This window comes from Symphalangus syndactylus, chromosome 2, assembly GCF_028878055.3.
Source record: "Symphalangus syndactylus isolate Jambi chromosome 2, NHGRI_mSymSyn1-v2.1_pri, whole genome shotgun sequence".
NCBI classification, from domain to species: Eukaryota; Metazoa; Chordata; class Mammalia; order Primates; family Hylobatidae; genus Symphalangus; species Symphalangus syndactylus.
Window position 1 is genome coordinate 86427669 of NC_072424.2, and position 20266 is coordinate 86447934.

At 40.5% G+C, this 20266-nt stretch overlaps 2 protein-coding genes across 4 annotated transcripts in view; one reads left to right on the forward strand and one right to left on the reverse strand.

The window, feature by feature from the left end:
- The window catches only part of FOXO3 (forkhead box O3), a 127441-nt gene that overhangs the window by 58608 nt on the left and 48567 nt on the right, over positions 1-20266 (forward strand). The window lies entirely within an intron of this gene.
- LOC129471750 (small ubiquitin-related modifier 2-like) lies at positions 1042-2618 on the reverse strand. The gene is made up of 2 exons (XM_055260727.2): positions 2268-2618; positions 1042-2195 (listed from the first exon to the last, which is right to left on the reverse strand). The coding sequence occupies exons 1-2, from the start codon at positions 2413-2415 to the stop codon at positions 2128-2130; spliced, it is 216 nt and encodes a 71-aa protein (XP_055116702.1). The 5' UTR covers positions 2416-2618; the 3' UTR covers positions 1042-2127.

Sequence of the window (20266 nt, forward strand, 5' to 3'; positions counted from 1 at the left end):
TTTACTAGAAGTACCACTGGGTCTATTTCTTTTGTATCTTCCATTTTCCTGCCTTTTTCCCCTCTACCTTCTTACTACATAGAGTATATTCATAATTTTTTTTTTCCTTTGAGAAAGAGTCTCACTCTGTCACCCAGGCTGGAGTGCAATGGCGCAATCTTGGCTCATTGCAACCTCTGTCTCCCCAGTTCAAGTGATTCTTTCACCTCAGCCTCTTGAGTAGCTGGGACTACAGGTATGTGCCATCACGCCCCACTAATGTTTTTTTTTTTTTTTTTTTTTTTTTTTTTGAGATGGAGTCTCGCTCTGTCACCCAGGCTTGAGTGCAGTGGTGCAGTCTCGGCTCACTGCAAGCTCCACCTCCCAGGTTCACACCATTCTCCTGCCTCAGCCTCCCGAGTAGCTAGGACTACAGGCACCTGCCACCACGCCCGGCTCATTTTTTGTATTTTTAGTAGAGACGGGGTTTCACCATGTTAGCCAGGATGGTCTCGATCTCCTGACCTCGTGATCCACCCACCTCTGCCTCCCAAAAGTGCTGGGATTACAGGCGTGAGCCATCACACCCGGCCAATATTTGCATTTTTTAGTAGAAATGGGGTTTCACCATGTTGGCCAGGCTGGTCTCAACTCCTGGCCTCAAGCGATCCTCCCAACTCTGCTTCCCAGAGTGCTGGGATTACAGGTGTGAGCCACTGCGCCCAGCCATATTTATAACTTTTTAACAGCTTTGTTGAGACCTAATTCACATTGCCATATAATTTACCAATTTAAAGTGTGCAAATTAATGGCTTTTAGTATATTCACAGAGTTATGCAACTATCTGTTGTGCATCCACAATTTAATTTTAGAATACTTTCATCACCCCACAAAGAAACCTTGTATCCATTAGCGGTCATTTCCCATGTACCCCACTCCTTTTCAGCCTATATTGATATGAAATGTCAGTCCATAGGGACTCTTCTGGACATTTCATATCAGTGGAATCATATAATAGGTAGTACTTTGTGAGTGCCTTCTTTCACTTAGTATGATGTTTTCCAGGTTCATTCATGTTGGTAGCATTTATCAGTACTTAATTTCTTTTTATTGCTAAATAATAATCCATTATATGGATATACTACATTTTATTTATTCATCAGTTGCTGGGCATTTGAATTGTTTCCAGTTTTTAGCTATTATGAATAATGCTGCTGTGAACATTTGTTACCAGTTTTTATGTGGACATATTATTTTCATGTCTTTGGGTGTATGCCTAGGAGGGAATTGCTGGGTCATGTGGTAACTCTCTTCAACCTTTTGAGGAACTGCCAAGTTGTTTTTTAAAGAAGCTGCACTGTTATAATAGCTAGTTCAGTGCCCTTGTCTGCTAGTCTCATCATCTTGTCTCATTTCTGGGTCTGTTAATTGATTGATTATTTTCATTTTTATGGGTCATATTTTCCTGTTCCTTTGTTATGCCTGTAATTTTTACTTGGATACCAGGCATTGTGAATTTTACATAGTTTTTTTCATATTAAACAAGAAGTTTATTTAAACAGCAAGGCGCTTGACTTAAAGGGAAAACTATATAGGATTCTTTTTTTTTTTTTTAGAGTAGTTTATCGCTAGTTAAAGACAGACTGCCCTACATGTAACAGCTACATACAAAAAAGTTATAAGGTTGTCTTTGGTTTTACAATGATCAATGAAAAACATGAAAATTCTCCAGTTGAACAAGATATGCAAGGATTTTTATGGGTTTTTTGTTTGTTTGTTTGTTTGTTTGTTGTTGTTGTTAGAGCAAAATAACTTACTGGAATATGAAGATAAGAGCAGAATGAGCATGCCACTAATGGAGAGTGGGGGTATTTTCACAGAATCAGTATTTTTCCCCATCCTGTCTCCACTTGATGTCAATCAAAACGTACCATTGGCTGTTAAAAAAAAAAAATGCAGTGTGCTTGTGCACATATACCAGTTACTTTTATGTACAGTAAAGGAATGGAGAAGGAGGAAATGAACAAACAGAGAAAACGATGCTGTAGTAGTCGGGGATGTATTGGAACCAAATTGCAGTTTTCTACTTGAGAATGTAATCTTGGTCTGCAAGAACAGAGTTCTGGAATGAAGAAGCAGGTTCCCTTCTCAGTAGACACCTCCCATCTGCTGTTGGAACACATCAGTTGTGTCTTCATTCTCTATTTCCAACTGTACAGGTGTGTCTTTTTCATTGATTTGGTTGCCGTCAAATCAGCGTCTGATCTGCCTCATCGACAATCCCTGTCATTCACAATAGGCTTTCATTAGTTTACTAAGTGGTGTGTACCTCTTAATCTTAAACTGCACCACAGAACCACCCTGCCCCACCACCTTCAAATTAATACGATTGTTGTTCTCAGTCTTGACTCCTTCCTGGGGCTTTTTGTCAGCCATGATGAGCACCGGGGTCTCCTCAGCTGCCGCTTCACAAAAGAGGTATCAGGTCCACACTGAACGAGCACATGAGCAGCACCAGGAACCACAGAAGAAGGAGGCAGCAGCGGCAGATGAGGGAGAGGGAATTTTACTTCATTCAGTGCTAGATTTTGTTGTATTCTTTTCAAAAGCGCTAGACTTTGTTCTGGCATGCAGTTAAGTTAGTTGGAATCAGTCGTATCGTTTTGAAGCTAGCATGTAAACTTTGTTAGGGTGGCTCCAGAGCACCCATTAGGAATGGTGTAGCCCGAGTACTTATCCGCCGTGAGGCCGTATTCTTCTGAGGACTTTACCTGATGTTGTGTGTCTTGTGAATTGTTTTTGTTTTTGTTGCTGGTGGAAACATGAACTATTGCTAGCTTTGTGTGAACTCTAGGACTTCTTAGGCCAACTGCTTTCTGGTGCTTATATCCCTAACTTGAAGTAGTTTCCTTTGACAGATGTGCAGATCAGTCTAAGACTCTAGGAACCGATCCTTTTGTGCTGCTCTCTTCTGGGTGTTCTGCCCTTCCAATTCTAGCCGTTTTGGCCTCCTTGAATGTGGCTTCTCTGATTACTAACCTGTGTTACCTCTACTCAGTGAGACTGACATGCTCTGTGTTCCCCCTTCTCTTTGCTGTGGCTTGGACACTACCTCCTGGCAATAAGTTCAGGCAAATAAGTTCAAGGCTTGTCTCATACGTTTCACTATTCTCAGAAATTAAGTCCTATGCTGCCTGTTGTCCAATGTCTGAAAACAGTTGTCTCGTGTTTTGTCTGGTTTTCTAGTTGTTCCTCTGTCATAGATGGAATCCATAATAAATATGCCAATGCCAAAATCTGCTACTATATTACTCTTTAAAGCAGAGCTGGTATAGGAAGAGGAAAAAAAAGTCAGTGTAACCGTGGGGGCAAGGCAGGAAGCATTCTGCTTATATAACACAGACATGGCATTCTTTACTTTCTAACTTAGGACATTTGTGATTTGAAGAAGAGACACCTGAATTTTCAATATGTTAGTCTTTGTTGGAATAATTGGCTCTTCTCATTCTTTAGTCATCAAATAATACTTATTAAATACCAACTAAGTGCTTTGTGCCCTGCTAGGCATTACTTCTCTTTATTCTACTTCTTAACAGTTGGAATATGCCAAACAAATGAAATAAAAATAGTTTTCCTATTCTAGTTACAGGTTGGATTCTTGGATTTGTCTCCCAAGCTTTGACATTCAGAAACTGAAAGTGGAATATAGTGTATTCTCAGATGTAAAGTTGATCTCATTTCCTCACTGGCCATCTGTTTATTTGCGTCTAAGAATAACAAAACTTTCATAGTCATATCTGTATTTTTTAATTACTAAAAATAATGAATGGGCTGAACCATGCTTGCCCCACTTTTGAAACAATTCTTTCTATAGACTGTTGCAGTAGGAAGCTAATACCCCTGATTAAGAATAAAGACCAGACCTACATAAGCATATGTTGTATTGGTGTATCTGAAGTCACGAGGATGTGATTAATGGTCCTTAAGAGTTCTAATTTGGCGTGTCTTACTCCTAAATCTCACTTAAGCTTGGTTGCAAAGCCTGGCAAATCAGTCTTCTGTACATGGCAAGCTAAGACGTGGCACCATCTTCTTGGGGTTTCATATCCTAAACCTGTCTGTCCTTACAGGTTAAATTCAAAGGATAGGGCCAAGCTTGATTTGCTGTAGTCATAGTGAATCATCACAGATCCATTCTTAGTGCAGAAGAGTTAAATAACTCCTTGGCCGAGAGCATGGTGCCTTCCCCAAACCAATTTCTAACAGTGTCCTCTGTTAGATCTTTAAGTTAGTAAATTCTTTTATTAGATTTTTGGGTCAGAAAAACAGACCATGCTTGTACTCAGGAGCCTAGAAATACACAGTATAATTGACTAATTCCTGTCTTTGAGGTCTTAATGTGGTTTCGTGTGCCTTTTGATTTGGTTTTACATGTGGAACATTTTTCCTTAACACTTTAATATGATACAATTTTTGTCTATCCTTTTCCTTAAATAGGAGGGAGAAAATTTTTTTAGTAGGAAAATATCTGGTGGTAAGTGGCATCTTTTTATTCCATGTGGGATGCAGAAGTTTCTCCCAAAGACTGAAGTGACCTGCTTTTTTTGCAGATAGGACCCCTGTATTTCTCCCATAGTACTTTATAGATGGTAGATGGTAGGGCTGTACACAGCAAGTGGGTTTGAATGCATGATAGTTTTCTGGTGGAGCTGAGATAATTAGTATTATGAAGCCACGCTTCTGATTGTGAGAATGAGAACATCAAGTCATTATTTATCTTGGAAAGAACGAATAATTTGTTTATAGTAATAACAATTTTCTTTTATTTTTCTTTCTCTTAGTCAATAGCAGCTGCTGTTGGCAGCTTATTATGAAAAGATTTCAAGTTGTAGTTTTTAACCTGGGGTGGGAGTAGGGGAGAACAAAGTTAATATTGTAAATGTTTTTACTTGATGAAAGTTTTATTTCAGAGCCTATACTGGTGTTTTTATTGAATAGTGTTTTATTACTGACATTCAGTACTCTCTTTGCCTGTAGCCTCCCACTTTATCCAAAATGAAGGCACTTCTTAGATGTTTCAATGAATGATACAACCAAAAATATTAAAATGCCTATTTAAGTCATATCTTATTTAAAGCCCCATTTCAAAGGAGGATTTTGAGGATAATTAGTATTTTAATTGTTAAAGTTAGATAATTTTGTTTGGATGGAAAATCTATGTTCCTGTGAAATTGGGGTTTATGAAATAAGATTGGAAAAAAATAGAGTGTATAATTGGGCATATTCTGTACTGCTTAGTGAATCACCAAACCAGCATAATCACCATTAAGCACTTTAAAAGCTATGCTTGTATGTCCTTGCTCTGCCTGCAGAGCTAGGAGCGCCCACGAGGAGCAGCAGTTCATTCAGGCTGTAGTCATTGGGGTGACTCGTGGAACCCCTGCCTGTGTGAGTAAGCCCGCTGCCTTGCCAACTGCCTGCTGTGTGAGTCTCAAAGACATCAGATGTCATCAAGCCACAGGGACTTCTTGGTCATTCTTAAGGCCATGGCAGGAGCACAGTTCAAAATCCAATTCACAAGGCAATGTCTGGAAGAAAGAATCAAGTATGTGTATAGTGCATATGAAGTACCTCAGCTACTGTAGTGAAAAATTATTGGGATGAATCTTTCACCATGTTAGTTTTTTTTTTTTTTTTTTTTTTTTTTTTTTTTTTTTTTTTTGAGACAGAGTCTCGCTCTATCACCTAGGCTGGAGTGCAGTGCTAAATATCCTGCAGTGCACAGGAGAGGCCCACAGCAGATGTGTCCACCTCAAAATGCCAGTAGTGCCAGGGCTGAGAAACCTACCTGAAGCCTCACAGGGGCATGGTCCATTTCAGAAGTATGTGGAAGAGAAAATTGAAGGTGAGAGGTCTGTAGCTCTCCTGAAGTCAGGCCACATAAGTACTTTGCCAGGTAGGTAGTGCCTAGTGACAGGGATGTACTGGAAAGAATTCCTCTTGAGCTTGGCTTTGAGTCTCGTGCAGTCATGTTCATGTGACATTAGGGGAGGCTGTGGGCCTGAGGCAGCTAAGGAGTAACTGGCAAGTTTTGTATGGAGAGTCGGGAAGACAGAAACAGGGGCAGCCGGGAGTGGTGGCTCATGCTAGTAATCCCAGTACTTTGTGAGGCCAAGGCAGGTGGATCACTTGAGATCAGGTGTTTGAGACCATCCTAGCCTGGCCAGTGTGATGAAAGCCCATCTCTACTAACAATACAAAAAAATTAGCTGGGTGTGGTGGCGCATGCCTGTCATCCCAGCCACTCACGAGGCTGAGGCAGGAGAGTCGCTTGACCCCAGCAAGCGGATTGCAGTGAGCCCAAATCATGCCACTGCACTCCAGCCTGGGCGACAGAGCAACACTGTCTCAAAAAAAAAAAAAAAAAAAAAGCAGGGGTATCTGAGACTTATTTCCTCTTGGAGAGCTGGAGGGTCAGGAGAGCGAAGCTTTCTATCTTGCTTTGTACCTGAGAGTCTACTCGAATCAGGGTGGGCAGGGAGAGAGAGGGGATCTGTTCAGACATTTCCTTTTGGGGTCAAATGAGAGGAAGGTGTCCTTGCCCCTTGGAGAATTACTGCAAGGATCTGGTTGAGTTGAGAATTTGTTTCCCCCACCAATATTGTTTTTGGTGTTTTTTTGTTTTGTTTTGTTTTGTTTTAACATCTCTGTTTCCTTCGCCTTTCTGCCCCTCTAGGGAAGGGGCCCATGTGAGGAACTCTTACTGGACGCCCCCTTGCCTGTTGCTGTGCTGATCTTACACATCAGTTTCCGCGGATCGCATGTGAATCAGTTGTCTTCCTCATTTACTCTGAGCAAGGGTGGCAGCAGCAATAGCAGAAGATGTAGATGCAGTGACTCATTTTGCATGATGTCTGCGAGAGAGCCGGGCCTCCCGTGTGCTGTGGCTCTCGTTGAGGCATTGCTTCAGAAACTTGATTCTTCTGGAATTGTGCATAAGAGGGCCTTTTAGAAAAAAAAAAAAAAAAGTTGGAAGAGTTTCCCTTCCTGAGCTTCAGTGGAAGCAGCAGGAGGGTGGGCCATGTCCAGGACAGTGGGAAAGCAAGGATGGACCCTCTGTGTCCACCTCCAGTGTGTGGCACCGTTTTCCATCTCATCTTGGACATATCATGGGGCTACAGCATGCCTCGGAAGCCTGCCAGAACCTGGTGATGGTTTCCAGCATCTGGGTTTGGGGAGGACTGTGGTGATGCGCTAGGGATAGCCATCGGGAAGGAGTGGGGCAGAGACAGCAGGAGCCATAGTCGTCTCAGGAGCCTACTCTGATTAGCTTATAAATTGGCCTCTTTTTATGATTTCTGGGTCATTGGTGAGTGGATAGGAGTTATAGGATCCTTTGTGGGTGAGTAGAAGATACTATGGCAGATAGGTTTTACTGAACCCACCTGCACATGTAAATCTTTCCTTTTTAATGTGTCACCTCCTCAGTTTGGGTGGAGAAGCTTGCCACCCCCAGGTTCATCCCTAAGCATTGTGGTAGGCTCAGGACTAACAGACACTAGCTCAGCCCCATTGAGGGCCCCCAGGCCAGGCTTCAGCTTTGGGAAAGCTTGTTTTCTCCTTGGGCAGGCCTTGTCAGACGTTTTGCTTCTGGGTGTTTGACGTTTTGATGTCTGTACTGTGCAAAGCCACATGGGAAGGCAAAGGAATACACCCCTTTGTATAAATGACAGTCATAACAAATGAAGTATATACCAGTTTGTGCTGTCTGTCAAGGAGTAATTCATCTCAGCTAGTAAAATAAAGGGGAAGGGAAGGAAATTCAGGTCTTTAGCTATGGATTCATAAACTGGACTTAAGAAGAGCCTTCCTCCTCTTATAATGCTAACTGCTTTTAATATTTCCTTCTTAATGAACAGTTGATATAAGAGTTTTCTCCTTTCATCTAAGAAATATAGAACAGTCTGCAAGTTTTCTTAGTTGTTTGTTAAATGGACTTTGAAATGATTGAGAAATTTGTATTCCTCAGTGAAAATAGGTATTAAGTTAATGGACAAGTAGCAGTCCTTGTTGCCACCAAGATTTTGGCATCTGAATTGTATATATAAACTGTGTCAGGAATATCATAAAATCATGTTGAGGCTGCAAGGACAAGGAAATTTCATCTCATGAATCTGTTTGATGTTTTCAGGATGCCCTGAGAGAAAAATTCTTTGACCTGCTTAGTGAGCAAGGTCTAAGTTTGTACATCCAGGTCACATTGTACCCTGGGCTTTCCAAAGATTTATCCGCATCTGAGCCAAAGGCTTTTGAAGCCTGTGGTTGCTGGAATTTTAGGGTGTATCTCTTTGCTTCTTCAGATGAGACATTTCTTAAGATAGAATAATGGTTAAAAAAAAACCTCTCGGTTTACTCTAGAAAGATACAGCATTTTTGGTACAAATCCAAGGACGTCCAAATGAAGATCAGGCTTTATAATTATATTTTAATATGTGAAGGGAGAAATCCATTTTATCAGGCCAGTAGGTTTTTTGCTTAATACATAGTGGCAAGAAGAAAGCTATGGACCCAGCTGGAATGGGTGCAGTTTTTAGAAAAGATTATTTGCAGTTGTTGGGCACATCCTTGCATGTGGAGTTTGAAATAAGAAATTAAATCGCCACCTCATTTTTGCAGGAAATAATCCAAATGTAAAAAGTTAAAGTTAGTATTGCACTTTGGTGAAGCTTTAGATATATTTTATATTTCTTAAAATAAACTTTTTTTCTATGCATAAAAGTGGAGGTCAAATGAATTACAAGTGCATTCTTAACTGAGTGGAAATGGGTGCTGGTGTTTCATATATACATAAAATTTTTTTTTCAGTTGTTTAACTTTTTTTTTAAAGAGTTTTGCTCTGTTGCTCAGGTTGGAGTGTAGTGGCACAAGCATAGCTTACTGCAACTGTGAACTTTACCTGAGCCTCTGGAGTAGCTATTCCACCTGAGCCTCTGGAGTAGCTGGAATTGGAGATACAAGCCACCTTTTTTCTTTCTTTTTTTTTTTAAAGAGATGGGATATTGCTTTTTGCCCAGGCTGGTCTCGAATTCATGAGCTCAAATGATCCTCTTGTCTCAGCCTCCCAAGCAGCTGGAATTATAGGTGCAAGCCACTGCACCTGGCTGCTTGACATTTTTATAGACTCATACTAAAAAGTTTATTCATTGAATGAGTACTGTGTGCATAGGGTTAAATTTATCTGATGTTTGTTATAATTTAAACAGGAGTGTTGATAAAACTTTGTAAAATAAATTAGCGTATACTTGCCATTATGTTTTTATCTTAATAATTGTTATGTAGTTTCCATGAAAAGTTCAGTTACTTAACATTTCCATGCTTTTTTGTGTTTGCTTTATTTAACCTTAAAAGAGTGATTGAAGTAATAGTTTTGTTAGGTCATTAGATTGGTGATCTCCCCTTTTGTATAGTCACATTTAATTTCACTCTTTAAGATTGAAAACTAGTGCAAATTCTAGGTTGATCACAGGACCACAGTTAAAGGTGCATTCACATATCATATAAGATACCTATTTTCACTGTATTAATCATTTGCATTAATCAATAAATTTTAACTTTTAAAAGATTGGATGGTTAAAAAGATGATGGAATTATTTCTCTAAAACTAAAGAAATCCTTGCTCTGGAAAGCTGTGTTGAGAAGAGTTCTAAGCTCTGCTGCCTGTGTCAGTGTTCTCTGGAAAGACCTCTCTTGGAAGGATGCTGTGATGTGGAGTCAGGAGGCCAGGACCCAGCCCTACCCTCCCCACCACCTGCCAGCTGTGTGGCCTTGAGGGAGCCAACAATTTTGCCAGGAGTCATTTGCCTTATCTTTAAAATAAAAGAGCACTACCATGTCCTGGGTTGTTTAAGTGAGATTATGTAGTGTTAGTAGGGTGCCCCCCACCACAGGTCCTCAGTATGTTGAGGTTTCTTTCCCTGCCTCCTGCCTCCTTGCAAGGAAAGCCAGAGCACTTTGACTTAGAATTATGTCTGAATTCAGCTAGTGTGTTGCATAAGCTTGGTTATCTGCTTTTCCTCTCAGTTCTTCCTAGGTAGAGGTGAGGGTTGGGGGAGGGAGCTTCATGCAGAGGAAATGGTCTGAGGCTATTTAATGTAGAAGCACACTTCAGTGTGATCCTGGGATGTCTAGAAAAGTCTAGATTATGTCCAGTAGACACTTTTTAAACAGCTACCATTTTAATGTTTTGGCACTGGGAAATGTGTTAGTTGAAAATTTCACTTATGAGTAATCCTTTTATTTTTCTATGGTAACAAGACAGGTAAGGCATATCAGTTGGCCCAGACTCATTGGTCCTCAATGACTGACTGCCGGACTCAGGGTTGAGGGTCTGATCTCAGAGGATGCAGGTTGTGTTGCCAGTCCAGATACCTATGGCACCCTGTCCTAGCAAGTGGCCACTGTTTTCTGGAATATCTGTCACTACCTTAAGGCAAGCCTCATTATTTTAATCCTTATTCTTAGGCTAATGTCTTGAGCCATGTATAAGAGATAGACAGGAAGGTTGTTGATTTTTGAGATGAAGAACAACTATCTGGCCAGAGAGAGAAAGAGAAAATCAGCTTATAAGTTACAGTGGTACAGAGTGCTCTGCCTTCTCAGATTATTTTGTTTCCAAGAATCATTGATTATATAGCTTTTCTTTTAGTTTAAGCGCATACCCATTCTGCATATTTCAGAGTGAAATGTCCTTTCAGGACAATCTTATTAAATCACTAATCTGAGATTTTATGTTCCCTAGTTGGCCATGCCAGTATTTTGGTTAGGGTTTTAGGTGATTTTTATATCCACTGTAAATTTGGATATAACTTACCATTAACCAGATACTTAAAGCCAGGGTAATTTCCTAAGGTTTCACCTTGCAAGTGGTATGTGAGCTGAGCCTTGAAGGGTGACACCAAGTTTTTTTAGACAAAAAGGATGAATGACCTAGCTAAAGGGCTTGTTTTTTATCCTGTAGGGCAGGGGTGGTTGTAGACACCCTCTTGCGTGCTGACATACTGATGGATGGTGGCTTCTAAGGTCTCTCCTGAGTCTAGTAGGAGGGAGGCTTCCTAACTGTCACAGACACCAATCAGGCAGGTAGGGGAATGGAGCAAGATTTGGCAGTTCAGCTGCTGTGAGTTTGCTTTCCAGTGGCTTGGAAATGGGAAGTAAAGGATTCTGATCTTATGTGAGACGATTTTCAGACTGTCCTAGTCTGCCCTCACATATCCCTCAAATGGACACATACAGGCTGGTCAGGGCTTTCTTGGGGCACTGAGGTGGGAGAGGCTGGAGGCCTGGGCAGGGTAGTGGAACTGGGAGTGAGAAGCCCCCTGCACTTGGATCTCTTGCGTATCACACGAGACTCAGTTATTTATTGATGACTGCCTAGCTGGCTCATAATACCGATGGCTGAATGGGGGTATGAAAAGTGGTCTCTGTCCTCAAGAGCATCCAGTCTTATTGGAGAAATAATGCAAAACAAACAAAAAAGGGTAAAATAAACAAAAGCCCAGGTAGTACATTTTCCAGTCTTGTTGGAGAAATAACACAGAAATAAAAGGTAAAGTAAAAGAAACAAAAGCCCAGGTAGTCATTTTGCAGTAGAGCTCAGTGACTAAGGACAGAGTACCTTGCAGAGGTGTTCAGTATTTTGGCTTCCCTGGGCCACACTGGAAGAACTGTCTTGGGGCACACATAAGATATACTAACACTAACAATAGCTGATGAGCTAAAAAGAAAGAAATCATAAAAAAAATCTCATAATGCTTTAAGAAACTTTACAAATTTGTGTTGGGCCACATTCAAAGCCATCCTAGGCTGCGGGTTGGACAAGCTTGGTTTAAATCCTCTGCTTAACAGCTGTGTGACCCTGGGCAAGTGACTTAGTGACTTCTTCCCTTGGTTTGTTGGTCTGTTAGAGTATCACGTACTTTATAGGGCTGTTGTGAGGATTAAATGAGTCAGTATATGCATATTTAAGGTACTTAGAACAGAGTTTGGCATGTAGTAAGTACCAAATAATTATATATAATTATTATTTTGGAGATAGAGTCCCTAAGCCTGTTTTGTCTTTGAAATAAGAACTTCATAGCATTGTTCAGGTTTAGTGAAGTAATGTTGGTAAAAGCATCTGGAAAAGAGCCTGGCAGAGACCAAGTGCTCAATAACCAGCAGTCATTATCATTCTTATCATTCAATACTTACCCATTGGTGTGAGTTTATTTGCTTCTCCCTCCACAGAGATAGGGGAAGAAATAATGTATTTTAGCCATTGATTTTTGCTTTTGGTTTCAGAATCTGGTTTTCAAAACAAAATGTGTTTGTTAACAGGCTGCTCCTTTGCCAAGAAAAATGACAAAATTACCTCCATGTACTCTTCTTTCCTCCCCCAGAAGCCCTGTATGAGCATGTCTCTGGCTGCACATATTTAAGTATTAACTGAGATAAAGCATGAGCTCAGCCGGGGCTTTCTAATGGCTAATCCACAGTAACCCATTTAAAAAATCTTTTTCTCCCACACAAAAAAAAGAACTAGTAGGGAAAGGACATTGTGGTGGTTATTTGAAAGAAATGTCACTCGGGGTTTTGGGGGAGGAAGAGTGGTGTCTCACCATTGAGTTTTTTGCTTGGTGGATGCCTCTTTTCCAGGTCCAGTTGCTGAATCCAGGACATGGAGTGGAGACAGGGAGTGGGTAGGAGGTGCCATCAAAGTTCTAAGCAAGTTCAGCAGTGTTGAAAGAATTTAAACCCACTCTGCAGCCGGGCTGTAGCTAGACAGTACTCTACTCTGGGATAGTGTGAAGAGGACATCCTTTCCCATTAGGCACTGACAGCCCAAGACAAAAAATGGGAAGAACCTTGGGTGGGTAAAAACGCTTTACACAATAAGTTCTTGGTGGTCTCCTGACCTCTAGGGACCTTTGAACTTCTGGAGTTAAGATGAAGGCACGGACAGTCTTTTTTGCGAAGCGTCATGTAGCAGCAGAGTTTGGGCTTTGGAATCTGACAGACCTGGGCTCTAGTGAAACCTCCTTAGAAGCTTACTGGCTGAAATCGAGCAAGTTCTGTAAGCTCTCTCTGCCCCCATTTTTCACAGGTAAATCCTAGTCAAGGGTAAGTTGAGGCTGTGTATATTAAGTGCTTAGCATGGTTCTTAGCAAAAAGTAAATTTAAAATGATCTGGTGGTGGTGGTGTGATGATCACCAGCAATAGTCAGAGGGTGGTGGACCAAGGAGGAAGCAGACAGCATTCTTAAAAGAGATGGAAATTGCCCTCTAGATTATAGAGGAGACCATCTCCCAGTTCAGTTCTGTAGGAAAGGCAGGTAAGATTGAGAATAAGGGTTGTATAATTTTCCGGTGCCTTCTTCCTCTGGGGCTCTTAAGATCTGAGCACAGTGGATTCAAGTGAGGTAAGGAAAGACTACCAGTAGGGAGAGGTCTGGTAGTTAGGGGTGTCAGTTTAGCGGGAGGTTTTTTGTTTGCTATTTTTTTTCTTTTTCTGTCTTAGACACTATGTTGAACTTTGTTGGAATTGTGAAGTCAAAGGATGATAATATTGTAAGCAAATATTCTCTTTTCAGAAAGGATTAGGAGCAGGTAAAAACTTTAGTTAGCTGATATTTTTGCTGTATAGTAAAATGTCTCCAGCAGAATTATTTTATAATCTTTTTTTAACACCTTTTTTTTTCTGACAGGAGATGTTAAGTAAGAAAGGTGTCTACTTTTTATGTGTTGTTCTCTAGCTTTTTATGAATAAAGTATTACTTGTCTTTAGGCACCTCTGATAGGAATTTAGATAATAAGCCAGTGAAATATTTTTCCTCCATGAATTCCTGTGGCCTTGATGGTGAATCTGTGATCAAAATATTAGAAATACCGACTCTGAAATTGATTCAGATACATTTGCTTGGTTATATAAATTGTACTTTTGGCCCTGAAATCGAAAAAGCCCACTTGAAGCTTTGGGGACCTTCTTACTACTTTCAGGTCATCCTCGAAGGTCTTAAAATGTTTTTAAACGTGACCAGTTCTTTTCTACTATATTGGTCTAAACTCTATGTTGCCCCTTCCTGAAAGAAGATAGTTTCCTCTGGTTTTGTCTAGACTACAAGTGGCTTCAGAGAAACAGGCTCCTAGGTATAGCATGGAAAGGGGAAGGTCTGGTGGATAAGGAAGGTTTTAGAGGACACAAGTAATACTGGGGACAACTGTGGAACAAAGTGAGAAAGGTATGAAGAGGAGGGTACAAGGAAGGCAGAAACAGGGAAGAGCAGGCTGGAAGAGAAAGAGAAGGGAAGAAGGCAGAATGGTGAAAATGGGGAATAAGGAACAATCTTGAGAGGACGGAGAGGGTGTTAGGAGTAGAGGGGGATAAATGGTAAAGAGAGACTGCATTAGACTGGTGAGTGGGGAGGCAGTGCCTGAGGTTTGTCTTTGTGGCTGTGAGACTTTCAAGGGAATTTGAACATTTGAGGTGGCTAGGGTAGTATTGCAGACCTGGCTGCTCAAGGGAGCTGTTGGGCCTTTGTATGTAGTGAGATCACCTGAACTTTTGTGCTTTGGAGTGGGAGGAAGTAGTAGAAGGAAGCTTTGCCTATCCTTTTATGTTAACTTTCTTGTGATCTTGTGAGGAGGCCTGTCCTTGTTGGGTCGTTTAGTTGTACCAGTCTACCTCCTTTCTCTAAGTCGTCTCAACTCATGCATAAGTCTTATCGCTTGTCTCTGTAACTAACTCTTTGCAACATGTTTTGCTTTAAGTATTTAAAAAAAAAACAAAAAACCTTTTTAAGGGAAGAAGGAAAAGCTATGTTAGACCTTCTCAAACTCTGCTGCCCTTTCTTCCTATTTTCTCTCTCTTTGCCACCAAGGGTCATTGTACTCCTTCTCAACCAGTCATTACCAAAAGGCTATTAATTAATTGATTAGAATGCAAAAAATAATCTTGGGGTTTGGGTTCCTTTATTGCTTTTCATTCCATAGGGAGTTTTTTCTTTTTGTTTAACATGTGTAAATGTCTAAGCCTATTTATTTTAGACATTTTATAGTAGTTTTTCTAAAATGTATTAAATTATACTACTTTCTTAAATTAAGTCTGGAACTTACTTTATCATCATGTACCATCAGTGTTTTCCAAATCAACTGGTTTTCAGAAGACTGAGGTAGTTAGGATTGTGAGTACATTTACTCACATTCATTCGAGTGTGTTTTATGTAGATGGGCACCTGGGGAAATAGTGGCAAGCAAGACAGACACTGTTTCTGCATGTTGGAATTTAGTCTGTAAAGTCTGATTGGTGATGATCTGGACCAGCACAGTGTGGAAGGTGCCGGTCTGTGTTCTGGATGATTTAGGTTACCATGCCATCTCCAGATAAATGGAGTATTGCTGTTTAGGGCCCTGACTTATACACTTGGTCATTTCCACCTCTGGTCTACAATTGGCTACCTCGCAATCCATATGCAATTCTGTATATGGTTTTATTTTCTAGGAGGTGGAGGGAGGAAAAGAGGTGAGGATTTGCATGAAGACAAGCTAGTGTTGGTCCAGGTTTTTTCTGCTTTCTCAATTATCCTATAATCTTTGAAAACACATTGTTTTTTTTTTCTCTCTCTTGACATTTTCCCCCCTTTCCTCTCATGAGGAATTTAAAGCAAATCCCAGGCTTCAGATATTTCACTTCTGTATACTTCAGTATGCACAGAAGAACATGGGCATATGCTTACCTGACCAGGGTCATTATCACACCTAACTGTAGGTACTGTATTTTGTTGTATCACCTAATGCCCACTGTATAATTTTAAAAATTTCTCCCTTGTACAAAATAAATGTTCTTTATGGTTTTGTTAGAATCAGGATTCACATATGGCATTTGGATATTATGTCTCTTAATCAAGGGCCATTCCCTGCTCTACCTCTTCCCCCTTTTTCCATGCCAATGACTTGTTGCAGAAACTGGGTCAGTTGTCCTGCAGAATGTCCCACATTCTGGATATATCTGTTTTCTTGTGGTGTCATTATCTGGTTCCTCTATCGCCTGAATTTCCTGAAACTGGAAATTAACTCTAGAGGCTTGATTAGACTCAGGTTCAGCCTTCTTAGTTGGGTAGTGCTGTGTGCTTCACATTGTATCACACCAGGGAAAGCCTCCTTAATTTAAGTAAAAATAAAAAATATTAGTGAGCAGTGAGTTTGTTTTAGACACGGTGCTAGGCGCTATGGGAACTATAGAGATTAGCCAAGTGTAGTCCCAGCTGCCTTAAATTTGTTTTTGGAAGCAGACCATGATCAACAGCATGACAGAGGATAAGTAAGGGGTAGCTGGGGAACAGGAGAGGTCAACAGCCAGTTTCTCCATATCTGAGAGACTGCCCATGATGCCTGTGGCATTTTAGCAGTCTGAAAAAATTAATACAGAAATGTAATACTATACCATATAATAGCAACTATGCTCTTTTCTAAAACTAGTTTTATCTGACATAATTCTTGAGTAATTTCTCTCTCTCCCCTAACCCACTGTGCATTGCATTATTTGAGGCACCATAATATGGCTGCAGATGCCTTTTCCTGCACCTGGGTCAGGATGGGACCTGCGGAAATTCCTTCTCCTTCCCAAATTTAGACAGTGAAACATACCAAAGGCAAGTGAAGCACATGGTAATAGAGAAAGCTGGCACTATGTTTGAACTAGTGATCGGCTGGTGTCAACTGGCAGTGTTTTTTCAGGTCATCCTGCTTGACCCTTATAGATATAGAGAAGCCAAGTACAGTGTAGAAAACGTCAACTTCCTGGTGGACACCTAAGTATTTTTTTCCCCTTCTTTTGGAGGGGTATGTGGAGAGATTTTTACTTTACCAAGAATGAAGTTGGAACTTTAAATGGTTTATATGTGTTTTATAAAACTTTCTAAAAACTTGCGAAATCGTATGTTAGTATATTACAGTTTTTACTTGTGTCTTGTCTACCCAGTTGCCATCACTTGTAAATTTGTTTTTCCCCCGTAAGCAAGTAAAAGTTCAGCTGGAAGATATCTTCTTAATTGAGGGTTCAAAAGCCAGGAATTTAAGCAAAAGAGGAAATTCTTCTCAATATTCAAAATACAAAAACTCTAAGGAGCATCTTGTTGACTGGTATATTTTAGCATTGAGCATAGTGCTTGATACTCAGTGCTCCATAAATACTGATTGGATAAATAAAATGAGATGTTGAGGCAGTAGTGTTTATTCTCATTTATAAATTACAAGTAAACAATGTGATCACAGTGAAAAATCCTTAGCCTGCTTTGGATAAGAACTTTCACTCATGCACTAGAGAGAGAGGGAATGTGGGTATGAGAGTGTGTGTGTGTATGTGTGTGTGTTTGTGGCATTGGCAAATAGAAGAGAAGGATTTGTCTTAACTGCTGATTTAAAAAAAAAGATTTTATGTTTATTATCAAGAATGTAGCACTTAAGATATATGCAACTTAAAAAAACTGCTGAGTAAAATTCTGGGTTTTGTCCTTGAAAGAAAAATGGCATTTCCTGCATAAAAAACAGTTTCTATTATAAATGACAAAAAATTGTTAGGGAGCCAGGCTTTGATGCATTTACTACATGAAGGTCAAATACTTAGGTCATTATAATTCTGCCCCCTTTTGTGCATGCAGTACAATGAAGCTCTTTGACATGGTGCTAGCACATTCTCAAGATGAAGGAAGGTCATGTGTTTTCAGGCATTAAGAGCATGATCTACTCTTTCTTGGTTCCCTGTTATAAGTAGCTGTTGAGGGTAGAGTTGAAGGGAGAAACTGGACTAATGAATGGTTTTGTCTACCTTTGTACTGTTTTTTACTTTTCTTGCACAGAAGTCAATTCAAAAAAAAAAAAAGTTAAAAAGCTGAGAACCAATTGCCCAGAGCAATCCACAGGCAACCTTCAGTCTGGCTCAGTTACCCAGATTTATATCACATACTTGCTAGCAGAGTTTTGATTGCCTCCAAACCTCAAATGAGTGTGTGGCTTCTTTACATGGAACTGGTCCTTTTGTTAAGGGGGCCTCGTGAGTTATTATATGGGCCTTGGAGCCAGTTCATCTGGGTCCAACATGTGGTTTCATTTATTGGCTATTGGCCTTGGAGGAATTATTTAACTCCACTGTGCCACAGTTTCCTCGTCTGTAAAATGAGTTAATTTGCAATAGGAGGCATGAAAAAGAAATGCCTGACATAAAGAAAGCACTTGGTAAACATTAGCAACTGCTGACGTGTGTGTGTGTGAATTTATCAAGAGATGCAGTTCAGGTATTGAGTATATAAAGGAGGGTGAAGATGGGGTTTCTATGTGATGAGGATATTATCTTGGGTGGTGCAAGGATTCAGAGATAAGAATCCGACCTGGGATTGAAGGTAGTGGGCAATGGAAAGGGTCAGGGATGATGACCTCCTTTCCTGCCCCAGATTCACTGGGAAAGGAGAAACTCACACTCAGACTACTGGGCCTGACTACAGCTGGCATTCCTCTTTGCCTGTTTGATCCATCTGCTAATGATTTGAGCCATAATGTCTAGGGTGCTTGAGGTTGTGTACTTGGGTCCTTCCTTCCCCCTTCTGCCTTGGCTTCTCTTTAGAAAGCCAACTCCAACAGTCATGAGACCTTTAAACTTTTTGCATGTATAGGATTTGTTTCAGAGTGATTGAAGGGTCAGGAGGGGGAATGAGTGGGTAGGGGATAGATATGAATCTAAATACAGATAAGATGGATCATGAGGCTGGATGATGAGTACATGGGGGTGGGTTTATTATAACAGTCTTTCTACTTCTGCATATATTTGAAACTTAATATTTTTTAAAGTTAAGCAAAAAATGCAAGTATGTAACAATATGGATGGTATACCTTTTATATAAAGTTTTAAAATATGTGAGCAGTGTTATGTATTTTATATATAATGTTTATGAATTTTATATATAATGTTTATGTATTTTATATATAATGTATTGATATATACATTGTGTGCATGTATATATATTCATATAAGAATTTAAAATTTTCTAAAATAATAAATATGGCGGGCATGGTGGCTCACACCTGTAATCCCAGCACTTTGGGAGGCTGAGGCAGGCAGATCACTTGAGGCCAGAAGTTCGAGACCAGTCTGGCCAACATGGCAAAACCTCATCTCTACTAAAAATACAAAAATTAGCCGGGTGTGGTGGCAGGCGCCTGTAATCCCAGTTACTTGGAAGGCTGAGGCATGAGAATTTCTTGAACCCAGGAGGTTGCAGTGAGCCAAGATCACACCACTGTACTGTGGCCTGGGCAACAGAGCAAGGCTCCATCTCAAAAAAAAAAAAAATAATAAATACTAGCTTTAGGATAGTGGTAGTGGTTGCCTCTGAGAAAGGTAGAAAAGAGATGGAATGAGGAGAGGGAATATAAAGGGTATTTCACCTGTATCTGGCATATTTTATTTCATTAAAAAATTTTTTTGAAGCAAATATGGCACAATACTAAGATTTGCTAAAGTTGAGCAATGGATACCAGGTGTTTGTTATATATCTGTGTAATTTTGTTTGTTTTAAATATACCACAATAAAAAGAATAAAATGTCATTATTCTATAACAAGAAGTGTCTTTAGACATGTCAGGAGCTGAGCTGCAGGAGGTGCTGGGAGGTGCCTTGCCTTTCTGCTAGAGAGGCACATCCTGTCATAGCATTGCACCTTGCAGCAGGGTGGCGAAACGACTGGCCACTCGTACAGTTGCATAATGGGGGAAGCCCTCGTGGTTAGTAGAGGTGGATGGTGGTAAGTAAGGCTGTGTGAATTACAGGCAGTTAGATAAAGCAGAATTCATGTTTTCTGGACCGTGCTGACCTACTGCCTCTGTCAGAGGGATTGGGCTGGGTCATGGATGATGAGTTGGTTACAATGACTGGAGGGAGATTTTTAGAAAGCAAAGCTTTTGTGTATAAGAACTAGTTTCCTTGATAAGACTTCTCAGAAAAAAAGAAAGCTGTTTCTACTCTGGATTGGTTGTCTGTGTGGTAATCTTGTCAGTCTTCCCGCACAAAGCAGGATTAAGCTTGTCACTCCTCAGCTAGGGAAGCAAGCCCTCCATCTGGGGAGTGAGAAGACAGATTGTTCTGAGGGCTGGGTTCATGGGCCGCTTCCAAAATGTGACTAGCACCTCTGTGCCTCCCTCTGCTCCTGCGGAGGAAGACCTGGAGATTGAAGTGATCCTTGTGCCCAGGTCCCAGTCTTTG